Here is a 15,562-nt window from a genome sequence, read left to right as displayed (position 1 = left end):
ATAACTGGATATCCCTTTGCAGAAAAATGAAACAGGACCCATACCTCACACCATGCATAAAAACTAACTCCAAGTGGATCAAAGACCTAAACATAAAGACTAAAACGATAAAGGTCATAGAAGAAAAAATAGAGACAACGTTAGGAGCCCTAATACAAGGCATAAACAGAATACAAACATTACCAAAAATGACGAAGAGAAACCAGATAACTGGGAGCTCCTAAAAATCAAACACCTATGCTCATCTAAAGACTTCACCAAAAGAGTAAAAAGACCACCTACAGACTGGGAAAGAATTTTCAGCTATGACATCTCCGACCAGCGCCCGATTTCTAAAATCTACATGATTCTGTTAAAACCCAACCACAAAAAGACAAACAACCCAATCAAGAAGTGGGCAAAGGATATGAACACACATTTCACTAAAGAAGATATTCAGGCAGCTAACAGATACATGAGAAAATGCTCTTGTTCATTAGCCATTAGAGAAATGCAAATTAAAACTACGATGAGATTCCATCTCACTCCAACAAGGCTGGCATTAATCCAAAAAACACAAAATAATAAATGTTGGAGAGGCTGCGGAGAGATTGGAACTCTTATACACTGCTGGTGAGAATGTAAAATGGTACAACCACTTTGGAAATCTATCTGGCGTTTTCTTAAGAAGTTAGAAATAGAATTAACATAAAACCCAGAAATCCCACTCCTTGGAATATACCCTAGAGAAATAAGAGCCTTTACACAAACAGATATATGCACATCCATGCTTCTTGCAGCTCTGTTTACAATAGCAAAAAGCTGGAAGCAACCAAGATGTCCGTCAACGGATGAATGGTTAAATAAAATTGTGGTATATTCACACAAATAATACTACGCATCGATAAAGAACAGTGACGAATCTGTGAAACATTTCACAACATGGAGGAACCTGGAAGGCATTATGCTGAGCAAAATTAGTCAGAGGCAAAAGGACAAATATTGTATAAGACCACTATTATAAGATCTTGAGAAATAGTATAAACTGAGAAGAACACATACTTCTGTGGTTACGAGGTGGGGAGGGAGGGAGGGTGGGAGAGGGTTATTTACTGATTAGTCAGTAGATAAGAACTGCTTTAGGTGAAGGGAAGGACAATACTCAATACACAGAAGGTCAGCTCAACTGGACTGGACCAAAAGCAAAGAAGTTTCTGGGATAAACTGAATGCTTTGAAGGTCAGCGGAGCAAGGGCGGGGGCTTGGGGACTATGGCTTAAGGGGACTTCAAAGTCAATTGGCAAAGTAATTCTATTATGAAAACATTCTGCATCCCACTTTGAAGTGTGGCATCTGGGGTGTTAAATGCTAACAAGCGGCCATCTAAGAAGCATCAATTTGTCTCAACGCACTTGGATCAGAGGAGAATGAAGAACACCAAGGTCACACGATAACTATCAGCCCAAGAGACAGAAAGGCCACATGAACCAGAGACTTACATCATCTTGAGATCAGAAGAACTAGATGGTGCCCGGCCACAACCGATGACTGCCCTGACAGGGAGCACAACAGAGAACCCCTGAGGGAGCAGGAGAACAGTGGGATGCAGACCCCAAATTCTCATAAAAAGACCAGACTTAATGGTCTGACTGAGACTAGAACAATCCCGGTGGTCATGGTCCCCAAACCTTCTGTTGGCCCAGGACAGGAACCATTCCCGAAGACAACTCATCAGACATGGAAGGGACTGGACGATGGGTAGGAGAGAGATGCAGATGAAGAGTGAGCTACTTGTATCAGGTGAACACTTGAGACTCTGTTGGCATCTCCTGTCTGGAGGGGAGATAGGAGGGTACAGAGGGTTAGAAACTGGCAAAACCGTCATGAAAGGAGAGACTGGAAGGAGGGAGCAGGTTGATTCATTAGGGGGAGAGTAAGTAGGAGTATGGAGTAAGGTGTACTTAAGCTTCTATGTGATAGACTGACTTGATTTGTAAACTTTCACTTAAAGCACAATAAAAATTATTTAAAAAAAAAAAAGAAAAAGGAAAGATTCAAAGAATGAGAGGGACTTGACCTCTCTCCTGGCTTTGAAGACAGAGGAAGGCGGCCATGAGTCAAAGAATGTGGGAGGCCTCTAGCAGCTGGGAATGGTCCTCAGTTTACAGCCAGCAAAGGAACAGAGATCTCAGCTCCCACAAGGAACTAATACTGCCAACAACCCAAATGAGCAAGGAAGTCTACCTTCCCAAGCACCTCCAAAGAGGAATGCAGCCCTGTCAACACCCTGAATTCAGCCCAGCAAGGCTTATGTCAGACTTCTGATCTTCAGAACTGTAAAATAATACATCTGCGTTGTTTTAAACTACTAAATTTGTGGTAATTTGTTACAGCAGTAATAGAAAACATATAGCGGTTTAAGTGAAATGAACCACATTTCCTGAACATCTTCACAGACTCTCAGACTTTAAAATCAAAAGAAACCAGTTGCACACTACACTGTTTACTAAGACTCTTTACTAAGTTGAAGAGGTGCCCCAGAGTACTACCTGCAATGCCAAAATCTTTGAGAGATTACTACCACCAGAGATGTTTAATCATTCCAGACTATTCTGGAAGGCAAAGATAATTTAATTTGATTAGTACTCTGAAGCTTTTCAAATATGTGGCACTTTTTTATAACGACTTTTTTTTTTTTTTTAAGATAGGGACCTCTGTGCGAACAAATGTGCTTTCAGCCTGTGCTGGCTGATAAGATGCATGGCCTCCCCTCGTCCACATCTACTCTGATTTCACTGAGTCACTGCTGTCAGGTTGGTTCCAACTTAATGGCAAGCCGATGTGTTAGAGAGCAGCACCACTCCATCGGGTTTTCTTGGGTATAATCTTTACAGAAGCAGATTTCCCAGCCTTTCTTCTGCAGCACTACTGGGTGGATTAAAACTGCCAACCTTAAGGTTAGTAGATGAGCGCAGACCATTTGCACTACCCAGGGACCTACAGAATTCACGGAGGTTTGTAAACGAACTGGTGTTTTATTCATCACAACAGCATCTACATACATGTGAAAAATCGTATTCCATACGCACATCAGACAATTATCTATGCAGAAAAAAGCCTGGTACACATAGGGATGCTGTCCTGGATTGAACTGTGTCCCCCCAAAATACCTGTCAACTTGGCTAGGTCATGATTCCCTTGTATGATTGTATTATTGTCTACCATTTTATCATCTGATGTGATTTCCTTACATGTTGTAAATCCCATCACTATGATATAATAAAATGGATTAGCGGCAGTTATACTGATGAGGACTAAAAGATTGAATAGTATCTTAAGCCAAACTCTTTTGTAATATAAAAGAGAGACGCAAGAAGAGAAACATGGGAGCCTCATAGCACCAACAAGGCAGTGCTGGGAGCAGAGAGCGTCCTTTGGACCTGACGTTCCTGCGCCGAAATGCTCCCAGACTAAGGGAAGACTGATGCATCACAAGGATCTTCCTCCAGAGCTGACAGAGACAGAAAGCCTTCCCCTAGAGCTGAAGCCCTGAATTTGGACTTGTAGCCTACTCAACTGCGAGACAATAAACTTCTCTTTGTTAAAGCCAAATAAATAAATAAATTCGAACTTATAGAAAACCTCCAAGAAATAGTTTTAGAGAACCTTATTTCCCTAAATATTTGAGAGAAATTTGCCAAAGTGATTTCCTACCACCCACAAGAAATCAAAAGACACAACTGCTGCAAGAGATCTCTTTAAAGTGTTAAAAAGCAAAGATGTCACCTTAAAGGCTAAGGTGCACCTGAACCAAGCCATGGTGTTTTCAATCACCTCATATGCATGGGAAAGCTGGAGAATGAATAAGGAAGACAGACGGAAGAATTGATGCCTTTGGATTGTGTTGTTTGCGAAATACATCGAACATACCATGGACTGCCAAAAGAATCACCAAATCCATCTTGAAAGAACTACAACCAGAATGCTCCTTGGAAGCAAGGACGGCGAGACTGTGTCTCACATACTTGGGACATGTTGTCAGGAGGGATCAGTTCCTGGAGAAGGACATCATGCTTGGTAAAGTGGAGGGCCAGTGAAAAAGAGGAAGACCCTTAACAAGATAGATGGACACAGTGGCTACAACAATGGGCTCAAGCATAGCAACAATTGTGAGGATGGTGCAGGACCAGGCAGTGTTTCGTTCTGTTGTGCATAGGGTCGCTATGAGTCGGGAATAACTCAATGGCACCTAACAACAACACCCACAAAGACTTTTTAGTGTGTATCTCCTCCAAGGACATTCTCCTCTATTATCTCAATACAACATTTGAAATCAGGAAATTAGTTTGATACATTACTACTATCTAATCCACAGATCCAATATAAGCTTTACCAATTGCCCCAGCAGTGTCTTTAACAGCTGAAGTATCCTATCCAGGATCACATGTTGCATGCCTCTTAAATTGCCTTTAATGTGAAACAGTTGTTCAGTCTTTACTTGACTTTCATGACCTTGGTAGTTTTGAAAAGTACAGTACAGTTATTTTATAGAATGTTCCTCGGTTTGGGTTTGTCTGATGCTTCCTTAGGATTAGATTCAATTTATACATTTTTGACAGGAAAATCACAGAAGTGATGTTGTGTTCCTCCCATTGCATTAAGTGGTACACAATTTTAATTTGTCCCGTTGCCAGTGATGTTGACTCTGATAACTTGATTAGGGTGGTGTCTGCCAGGTTTCTCCACTGTAAAGCTGACTCTTTTTTTCCCTTTGTAATTAACGAGTATTTTTGTAGGGACATGTTTTGAAGTTATGTAAAAGATCCCATTACACTTCAAACTTTTACTCACTAGTTTTGTCATCCATTAATGATTCTGAGCTGAATTAATTACTACTATTTACCAGCTACACTGGTTGGTGTTTTTCCAATTTCATCATTCCTTCTACATTTATTAGTTGGCATTCTACTGTAAGGAATGACCTCATTTCACTTCTCCCCCATTTAATTAATTTATTCATAACAGCATGGACTTAGGTGTTCTTATTTTATTCTGTAGGTGATAGTCCATTAGTATTATTTATTCTGATGATCAAATTGTCCCAGATTTGACCAACAGGAGGATCTTCATGCTGGTACTCTTATGACCTTTTAATATGCACCATGATTGGTTAGGCATTTTCTTCCTCTCTAGCACAAAATGCTCCAACCTCATCTTGTATTTTCCCTGCCCTAGCCCTGGAATCAATCATTCCTCCCAAGAGCCCTGGCTCCTTTTGGTGAACAATGGTCAACCGTACATCAAAAACAAGATCTGGGTGTCTGTCAGGTGTGTTCATTGCTACTGGGTTGTCACTGTTCTCACTCCCTCTTAGTGGAAAGAGAAAAGAAATACACACATACACAAAAATTTACATCTATATTTATTTCTGAAAACTATAGGTTCCAACTCTAAACCAAAACCACAGGGCTTGTTCAAGTTTGCTCCTTTTTCTAATCCTTCAGTAAAAAACCTGGTTCCTATTACCGACAGTATATTATTGAATGGATTGGTTGCTCCTTTGTCACAGCCACCACCCTCTCCCCCCCTACAGACACCCTCCTAACCCTGTACTCCATGCCCTGAGGCCACTGTTAGATCCCACTGTGCTCCTGTGCCAGTGTCCTCTATGTACTGCTTGAGCTCTGGCACCCTACCTGGAGCTTGCAGGGAGATCCTCTCACCCTGCTAGTCTCCAACGTCATATACCCAGTCATACCACAATGGGTCTGCTACCTCACACTGCCCAGGCAACAACACCCCATTCCAGGCTGCTCACTCCAGATGTCCTCCTTACCCTGCCTGGGCTCTGACAACCCACACTAGACCCTGGGGATAACCCCCCTACTCCACTCCGGCTCCATCACCTGCCATACCATTGTTGCTGCTGCCCACCGTCCACCACCCCATATAGGTGATCTCACACCAACTAGGCCCTGACACCCTGGGTGTAGCAGGCACTCTCTCCGCATGTACACCTACCTTGCTCAGCCCCAACTAAATGCTTTTGAACTGAATTCCTCAGGAAGGTAGGAAGGAAGCCAGGAAGGAAGCAGGATTCTTACAATTTTAAATGCACTTGGGTGTTCACATTCATGGCTTTATAGTCACACCTTGTATAATGGGCCCTCAATGTTCTCGCTATTGAGATTAATATTTTCATTGTTTCTCCCAGGCCTTTGACAGAGTAGCTGAATTTTTCTTTCTCTTTTTACCAGATGTCTTTTTCAACCTTAAATATTCTTTCACATAATTTTATATGCCTAGAATATCATCCCACGCCAATCCGCCTACCAGGTAACTTCACTAAGTTAAACAACACTTGTAAACCCACCTACTGAGGAGGGACCCTTAACAAATGTAAAAGAAGAGAGGCCTTTACACTAACATCACAGTAGTAGCAATCCTGACTTTGACAATTCAAAAAAATAAAAGATGCTGAACTTGGACATTGATAGAAATACTGGCTCAGTTCTTTCACATCTGACCTACTACTTAGTGCTTATGTTTCTTTTCAGTAAAGAACAACTTCTGAACATCAGTTTATTCTTAAAATGACAAATAACACAACTCACCTACATGTTAAGCAGACCAAATAAGTTAATGTAGAAATGATTTTTAAACCATAAAACACTCAGATTTATGATTAGTTAATATCATTATTTGCTTTCTCAAGTGTGACTGTAGCCCCAGTCAAGTAGTAGAATATTTAGAAAATGTGTTTCTTGGTACATACCCACTTGCATCTGTGAATGACTAATGATACAACTTAAGATTCTCAGAAGCATTTTCAATTAGAAAAAATAAGTGTGTTACTCTTGATGAATACCAAGTTGGCAAAAAAAAGTTGGTCTCAAGTAGATTCCAACTCACGGTGACCTAAGTGTGTCAGAGTAGAACCTTGCTCCATAAGGTTTTCAATTGCTCATTTTTCAGAAATAGATCACTAGGACTTTCCTCAAAGTTGCCTCTGGAGGAACTCAAATTTCCAGACTTTCAGTTAGCAGCCCAGCATGTTAACCATTTGGACCACCCAGGGGCTCTACCTAGGTGGCAGCAAACTTTAATTCACGCATTCATCCATTCATTCAATAAATACTTACTGAATATCTATGAGGTACTCTTCTGAGTGCTTAGTGATAAACAGTGAACAAAAGAGCCCCTCCTCTCAGGAGCTTCCATTCAAATGAAATGAGACAGGCAACAAACAATGAGTAACAACAGGTAGTGGTAATGGTTACAGAAAATAAGAAGGGTAAAGGGCTAGTGTGTCAACAAAGGAGGTAAGGGAAGGCCCCTCTGAGGAGCAGACACTTGGACAGAAACTTGAAGGAAGTGAAGGAGAAAGCCACGTGGATACCTGAAGGAATAACATTCCAAGCAGAGTTTCAGAGGAACATCAAAGGCCCCGAGGCTGAGATATGCTTGGCTGTCTGAGAAACAGCAAGGAGGACAGTCTGCCCAGACAGGAGTATGTAAGGGGAGATCAGTGAGAGATGAGGTGGGAGAGATAAACACATACAGGTGATATATGATCTTGACAACCCCGGTAAGGAACTTGGATTTGATAGTAGGTATAATTTTTTTTTTATAATAGGAAACCTGGTGGTGCAATGGTTAAACACTTGGCTGATAACCAAAATGTCCAGTGGTTTGGACCCACCCAGTGGCTCCATGGGAGAAAGATGCGATGATCTGCTTCCATAAAGATTATGGCCTAGGAAACCCTATGGAGTAGTTCCACTCTGTCCTATAAGGTCACTATGAGTCAGAATCGATTTGACAGCAACAAGTTTGGTGATTTTGGTTTGGGTGGCACAAACGTTTACGTGCTTGACTACTAGCCAAAAAGCTGGCAGTTTGAACATACCCAGAGGAACCTCAGAAGACAAGCCTGGTGATCTGCTTCTGAACGGTCACGGCCTTGAAAACTCTACGGAGCAGTTCTACTCTGCACACATGGGGTCATCAAGTGTCGGAACTGACTCGACAGCATTGAACAACAACAAAAACTGAACAATTACACACCAACAAATTATATAACTTAGATGAAATTGACAAATAATTAGAAAAATATGAACTACCTACATTGACTCAAGAAGAAATAGAAAAATCTCATAGCCTTACAACAAGTGAAGAGATTCAATCCATAGTCAAAAGAAAAGTTCAAGATCAGATGGCTTCTCTGGTGAATCCTACCAAGCATTTAAAAAATAATTAACACGAATCCTGCTTAAATTCTTTCAAAAAAAATTCCAGCATTACCCTGATACCAAAGCCAGGCAAAGACGCCACAAGAAAACTACAAATTAATATCCCTCATGAACATAGATGTAAAACTCCTCAAGAAAATACTAGCAAACTGAATCCAACAGCATATTGAAAGGATTCTGCACCATGACCAAATAGGATTTGTCCCAGGAATGCAAAGGTGATTCAGAATTAGATAATCAACATAATACACCGCATTAATAAAATGAAAGAAAATAACCAAAGGTAGAAAAGGCATTTCACAAAATCCAACATGCTTTCATGATAAAAACTCTCAACAAACTGGGAATAGAAGGGAAATTCCTCAACATGATAAAGGCCATTTATGAAAAGACCATAGCTTAACATCATACTCAACAGTGAAAAACTAAAAGCTTTCCCTCTAAGATTAGGAATAAGACAAAAGGTGCCCACTTTTACCACTGCTATTCAACATTGTACTAGGCACTCTAGCCAGAGCAATTAGACAAGAAAAGAAATGAAAGGTATCTAAATCAGAAAGGAAGAAGTAAAACAATCTCTATTCAATCCTATACATAGAAATTCCCAAGGAATTCATAAGAAAGCTAGTGGAGCTAATAATTGACTTCAGCTAAGTTGCAGGATGCAAAATCAACACACAAAAGTAAATGTGTTTCTATACACCAGCAGTGAACAATCTGAAAAGGAAATTAAGAAAACAATTCCATTTATAATAGCATCTAAAAGAATAAAATACCTAGAAATAAATTTAACCGGGAAGATGAAAGACTTGTACACTGAAAACTATAAAACATTGCTGAAGAATTAAAGAAGACCTATATAAATAGAAAAATATTCCATAATCATGGATTGGAAGACTTAATAATGTTAAAATGTCAGTACTACCCCAAGTGATCTGCAGATTCAATGCAATCCCTATAAAAATTCCAACAGCCTTCTTTGCAGAAATGGAAAAGCATATCATCAAATTCCTGTGGAATTGCAAGAGGCCCCAAATAGCCAAAACAATCTTGAAAATGAGGAACAAAGTAGGAGGATTAAGACGTCTCAATTTGAAAACATACTATAAAGCTACACTAATCAAAACAGAGTGGTATTGGTATTGGTTTAAAGATAGAATTGAGATGCCAAAAATAAACCCATACATCTACAGCCAATTTATTTTTGACAAGGATGCCAAGTTCATTCAATCAGGAAAGAATAGTCTCTTCAACAAATGGTTCTGTGACAACTGAATTTCCACTGTAAAAGAATGAAGTTGGACCCATTATCTGACACCATGCCTGCATATTAACTCAAAATGAAATAATGATCTAAATATAAGAAATAAAATCATAAAACTCAAGAGAAAACAGAGAGGTAAAGCTATAAGATCTTGTTTTTGACAATGAATTATTAGATATGATACCAAAAGCAGGAACAACAAAAGAAAAAATAAATTGGACTTCATTAAAATTTAAAACTTTCATGCATACAAGGGCTTTATCAAAAAAGTAAAGAAACATCCTACAGAATTTGAGAACATATTTGGAAACCATGATTCTGATAAGGGTTTATACCCAGAATATATAAAGAACTCCTAGAACTCAACAACAAAAAGACAAACAACCCAATCAAAAATGCGCAAAGGACTTGAATAGACATTTCTCGGAAGAAGATACACACGTGGCCAGTAAGCACAGGAAACAACACTCAACATCATTAGTTAATGTGAAATGCAAATCAAAACCACGATGAGATACCACTTCACATCCACCAGGATAACTATTTTCAGAAAAACAGAAGGTAACAAGTGTTGGCAAAGACACGGATAAATTGGAACATTTGCCCATCGCTGGTGGGAATGTGAAATGGTAGAGCTACTGTGGAAAACAGCTTGGAGCTTCCTCAAAACTTAAACACAGAGTTACTATACAATTCATCATTTCTCCTTCTATGTATATGCCCAAAAGAATCAAAAGCAAGAACTCAAAAAGATACTTGTACACCAATATTCACTGTGGCATTATTCACAATAGCCAAAAGGTGGAAACAACCCAAGTCACCATCAACAGATGACTGGAAAAATAAAATGTGACATATATATTTAACGTTATTAAGCCATAAAAAAGTTGAAGTTCTGATACATGCTATGACATGGATATGAACCTTGAAAACATTATGCTAAGTGAAATAAGTCAGACACCAAAGGACAAGAAGCGTATGATCTCACTTATGTGAACTATCACAGAATAGTCAAATGCAGAGACAGAAGTGTATTTATTAGTGGTTACCAGGAACTAGGAGGTAGGAGAAATGAGGAGTTATTACTCAACAGATACTGAGTTTCAGTTCGGGGTGATGAAAAACTTTTGGAAACAGACAGTAATAATGATTGCACACATGGTAAAACAACAACAACAACAAAAAACCCCAAACCCGTTGCCGTTAAGTAGATATGACTCATAGCAACCCTACAGGACAGAGTAGGACTGCCCCATAGGATTTCCAAGGAGCGGCTCATGGATTGGAACTGCCAACATTTTGCTTAGCAGCTGTAGCTTTTAACCACTGCACCACCAGGGCTCTGCACAGCATGGTGAATGTAATTAATGTCATTGAATTGTACACTTGAATATCATTAAAATGGTAAAATTTTTGTTACATATACTTTACCACAATAAAATATTTTTTAAGAGAGAGAATGGGAGGAGATGATTGTAGGATAGCAAGTATAGATAACTCTTTTAAGTTCGCTATAAACAAACAAAAAAATGAGACTGAAGTTGGTGGAGCAGGAGGTGTCAAAAAAGGATACACATGTTCCAGTATGGTTTTGTGTTGATGGGAAAAATCCAGTAGAAAAGAAGGAAGAAAATAAGGATCTAGGAAAGGGAGAGGGTATTTAAAAGAGGGAAATCTATGTTGTTGTCAGGTGCTGTCAAGTCGGTTCCAACTCATAGAGACCCTGTGTACAACAGCACCAAACACTGCCCGGTCCTGCACCTTCCTCATAGTTGTTGCTATGTTTGAGCCCATTGTTGCACCACTGTGTCAACCCATCTCATTGAGGGCTTTCCTCTTTTTTGTTGACCCTCTACTTTACTGAGCATGATGTCCTTCTTCAGGGACTGGTCCTTCCTGATAACACATCCAAAGTACATGAGAGGAAGTCTAGCAATCCTCACTTCTAAGAAGCATTCTGGTTGTACTTCTCCCAAGACAGATTTATTTGTTTTTCTGGCACTCCATGGTATAGTCAATATTATTTACCAACACCATAACTCAAATGCATCAGTTCTTCAGTCTTCTTATTCGTTGTCCAGCTTTTACACATATATGAGGTAACTGAAAATACCATGGCTTTGTGTCCATAGAAAAAATCCAGTAGAAAGGGGGGAAAATAATGATCTAGGAAAGGGAGAGGGTATTTAAGAGATGAAAATCTATAAAGAAATTGAACAGAGAGAGGATCTAGTGTGCATAGGTGAAAAAGTTGATTTTCAGGGAGCAGGATATGAAGGAATGAAAGAAAAATACATGGGTATAGATATGGAAAGGTTGGCAGATCTGGTAAAAGGAAGATATGGAAGTTACCTTCTGAATTCTTCTATTTGCTGATATAAGTGATACAAGAAGCAAAAAACCTAACTGTGAGCAAAGGGAATGAGGTCTGGAAGCTTGAGGAGAGAGAAAGTATGAAATGATTGCTGCTGAATGGCAACTTTGCTCTTCCTATCAGCCCTTATTTCCTAAATCAATCTAGACTGCCTTATATTGTAGGCTTTTAGAGGGCAGAAGTTATGCTTTCCTTGTTTGTTCTATACGCATAAAAGGGCCATGTACAAGGAAGAGACACCAGATATAAAAGAGCTGTTGCTGTGATGCTGGACAGGTTTGCCTAGTAGAAGTCTTAGTGGAGGAATGGAAAAATGTGTGACTATGTTGATTAATTATGAAAGAGTATGTTACATTCTTGGTCTGAAGAAATAGAAGTATAAACAGTTTATACCATCCATTCAAAGAACTAAACAAGCTTATACTCATCAAGGTGCTATCTTGTTAATCCTCTAAGAGTTCTATGATGTTATAATTATCACTTATATTTAAGTCATTGTCTTAGTTATCTAGTGCTGCTATATCAGAAATACCACAAACAGATGGCTTTAACAAAGAGAAATTTATTTTCTCCCAGTCTAGGACGCTAGAAGTCCAAATTAAGGGTGCAGGCTCCAGGGGAAAGCTTTATCTCTCTGCCACCTCTGGGGGAAGGTCCTTCTCATCAATCTTCCCTTGGATCTAGGAGTTCTCAGTGCAGGGGCCCTGAGTCTAAACGATGTTCTCTTCTCCTGGCTCTTCTTTCTTGGTTGTATGGGGTCCCTCTCCTCTCTATTTGATTCCTTCTTTTATATTTCAAAAGAAAGTGACTCAAGATACAATCTAATCCTGTAGATTGAGTCCTGTCTCATTAACGTAACTGCCTCTAATTCCCCCTCATTAACATCATAGAGGCAGGATTTACAACACACAGGAAAATCACATCAGATCATAAAATGATGGACACCCACAAAATACTGAGAATCATGGCCTAGCCAAGTTGACACATTTTGGGGGGACACACTTTAATCCATAACAGTTACACTAACAAAGTGACACCTCAGTTTTCTAGGCACATAATTAAGTTCACATCTCAGTACTACCATTTAGCTTACTTTCTATTATATAATATGCAAATTAATCTTATTAAGGTCAAAAACCCAAATACAACTATTTTGGCTTTTATAACTTCATTCAACTTTTTTCCTAAACTACTAAAGGGAATGCTTATCTATGTCAGTTTCCTGATTATTCTCCCTGAACTTAGATGTGGCCAACCTATACTACTAAAAAAAAACAAAACTACTACTAGCAGCATGATAAATACCTGTCTAATTAGAGACCTTTGAAAACAAATGCACATGTCAAGTATCACTTTGTCAAGTATCTCCTTCACCTATTTTAAGGGTTACATTTGTTCCTTGTATCTATAAATAATATAGTACTATAATTCAATTGAGACTAGCCAATCTTCAATAGACTCAGAGGCAAGACTAAAACAATAAACATTTGAAAATGGTGTCTATAATTCTATTTAGTATCATTTACTGGTGATGTTCAACTTAAGCTATACTTTTTTTTAACAATCATTTAAAGAAATCTAATAATCAACTAGGAGTCTCTGGGTCATGCTAACAGTTAAGTGCCCTACTGCTAGCAGAAAAGTTGATGGTTCAAATCCAATCAGAGGCATCTTAGAAGACAGGCCTGATGGTCTGCTTCTGAAAAGTCACAGCCTTGAAAACCCTATGGAGCAGTTCTTCTCTGAACACGTGAGGTCACCATGAGTTGGAGTAGACTCAATGACAACTAACAACAATAATAGTCAACTAACTGTCTATGATAATTTCATGTTTTGTTGTAGATTTCCTTCCACTGGGTCATCTGATAACATCTAACAACAACAACAACCAAAAAAAACCACACCCGTTTCCCTCAAGTTGATTTCAACAATTGTTGGAAATACTGGCTTTTGCAAGTTTCTAAAAGATTTACAGGTGGACAGTTCTCTTGGACGTCAGCATAATTCCATTTTTCCAGTCTCATGGGCTAGATGCAGCTGTCACTGTTTCTTTTTAAATAAGGTAGCGCACACTGAGCGAATATTTACCCATTACGGCATTTAATACATTGTATTGTAATTGCTAATTTTCTTGTCTTTATCCCCCTCTAAACTATAAACTCTGTGAGATCACAGACAGTGTTCATCTTTGCATCCTCCACCTGGCATATAGTAAGAGTCCAGTAAAATATATGCTGAATCAATTTAAGTTCCGGCACCTTGAAGAGTGGTTATGAAGTACTCTACAGCAACGCCACTTACCTGTGAGATCCAGTGTTCTGTCCACAAAGACCACTGATGCCCTGCCTGAAGCAGTTTTTCTCCTGTTCTTGGCAGGGGCATAATTGGCCAGATCTGCAGCGATGATCCGACTGAGCGTACCCACAGCAAAACACTCCTCCCGTACCCCTAAGTGCTCACACAGAGAACTGAGGCCTGACACCAGGCACCTGATCTGCAGCAGCAGCTCAGGGGTCAGGGCAGTAGCATCCACCTCAGCCAGGCTTCCCAGCCTCCTCTTGTCCGGTCGGGCACTGTTAAGGAGATGCACATCCTGGGGTAGCAATGGGAAAAGGGAAGCGAAGGATGGAGTCAAGGCAAGGTGGGGAGCAACAGGGGCAAGCAACAAGGGGGCGTGGAGCACCTCCGCCGTGTAGTTCATGTTGCCCATCCACTCACACAGTTTCTCCTCCAGCTGCTCGAACACCGGATGCTGCCCCTCCAGTTCGGCTGCTGCCGCCGCCGGTACATGGTTAGCTGTGAGGTGGACAGCGTGGCTCACGGCCGTGACCACCACACAGTACTGAAAATGACTGCGGCGGATGATCTTGCGTAGAGTCTCCACGGTCCGGCCTTTCAGCAGGCAGCTCAACACGAACACCGCCTTGGGCTGCTCGGCTCCGCCGCCTGCCGCATCTGGCTCAAACTCCCGCAGGTGACACACAGGACTCCCCACTGCCTCCAGAAGTCGTGTGGATCCGCAGCCCCAGTGCAGGCTCTCTGCGCAGGCGGCGTCCAGGTAGACCAGAGCTCGTTTCATTTTGGCAAGCACCTGCTCCCAACCTTGCTGAGTAAAGGATAGCACACCCGGAGCGCTCATGGTTGGAGATTCGCGGACACCGTGGGCACTCAGGTGCAGAAACTTATCTTAGAATTCACCGCTTCCGGGAATTGGACTGAGACTTTGACAGTCAACACAGTACACGTGGTCCAGGCTCTGAAGAGTGCGTTGGCGGCGCACAATGATGACGTCAGAGAGAGCGACGATTGGCTAGTAAGCCGGGGCTCTGGAAAAGAAGGACAGGACTAGAAGAAGTGGGCGTGGCTCCGTAGTCTCGGGTTACCGGGGAGGTTAGAGAAAAAGGGTAGGGACTGCTAAGAAAATAACTGAACCGTGTTCTTTTCATCTCCCTGTCTGCTAAAATCGCCTATCCCTCTCCCTGTGAAATCTCAAGAATAATAAAACCTAATCCAAAATTTGATCTTTCTTGAATATGAACACATCTCTAAAAGTACACCCTTTGTCCATCTAAACTAAGAGCAGCCAGAGAAGATATTAAAAACAACCAATTGTGTAATGTTTTGTAGTTTGCAGTTTATAGTTTGTTTTTACATATGTTATTATACACAAGCCTCATTAGAATCTTACTGGTC

General features: G+C 40.4%; 1 protein-coding gene across 2 annotated transcripts in view; it reads right to left on the bottom strand.

Annotated features, from left to right (window-relative positions):
• The window catches only part of SCFD2 (sec1 family domain containing 2), a 551,019-nt gene extending 535,866 nt beyond the window's left edge, over window positions 1-15,153 (bottom strand). The window contains exon 1 of one of the 2 annotated variants that reach the window (XM_064285817.1): window positions 14,171-15,153. In XM_064285817.1, coding sequence (XP_064141887.1) covers window positions 14,171-15,008 — 838 coding nt within the window. In that variant the 5' untranslated portion in view covers window positions 15,009-15,153. The remainder of the gene's footprint in view (window positions 1-14,170) is intronic. The other variant, XM_003415876.4, reaches the window with a different exon arrangement.
• Window positions 15,154-15,562: the final 409 nt, after the last annotated feature.

This window comes from Loxodonta africana, chromosome 5 (genome assembly GCF_030014295.1).
Source record: "Loxodonta africana isolate mLoxAfr1 chromosome 5, mLoxAfr1.hap2, whole genome shotgun sequence".
NCBI lineage: Eukaryota > Metazoa > Chordata > Mammalia > Proboscidea > Elephantidae > Loxodonta > Loxodonta africana.
This window is presented reverse-complemented; position numbering and strand designations above follow the sequence as displayed.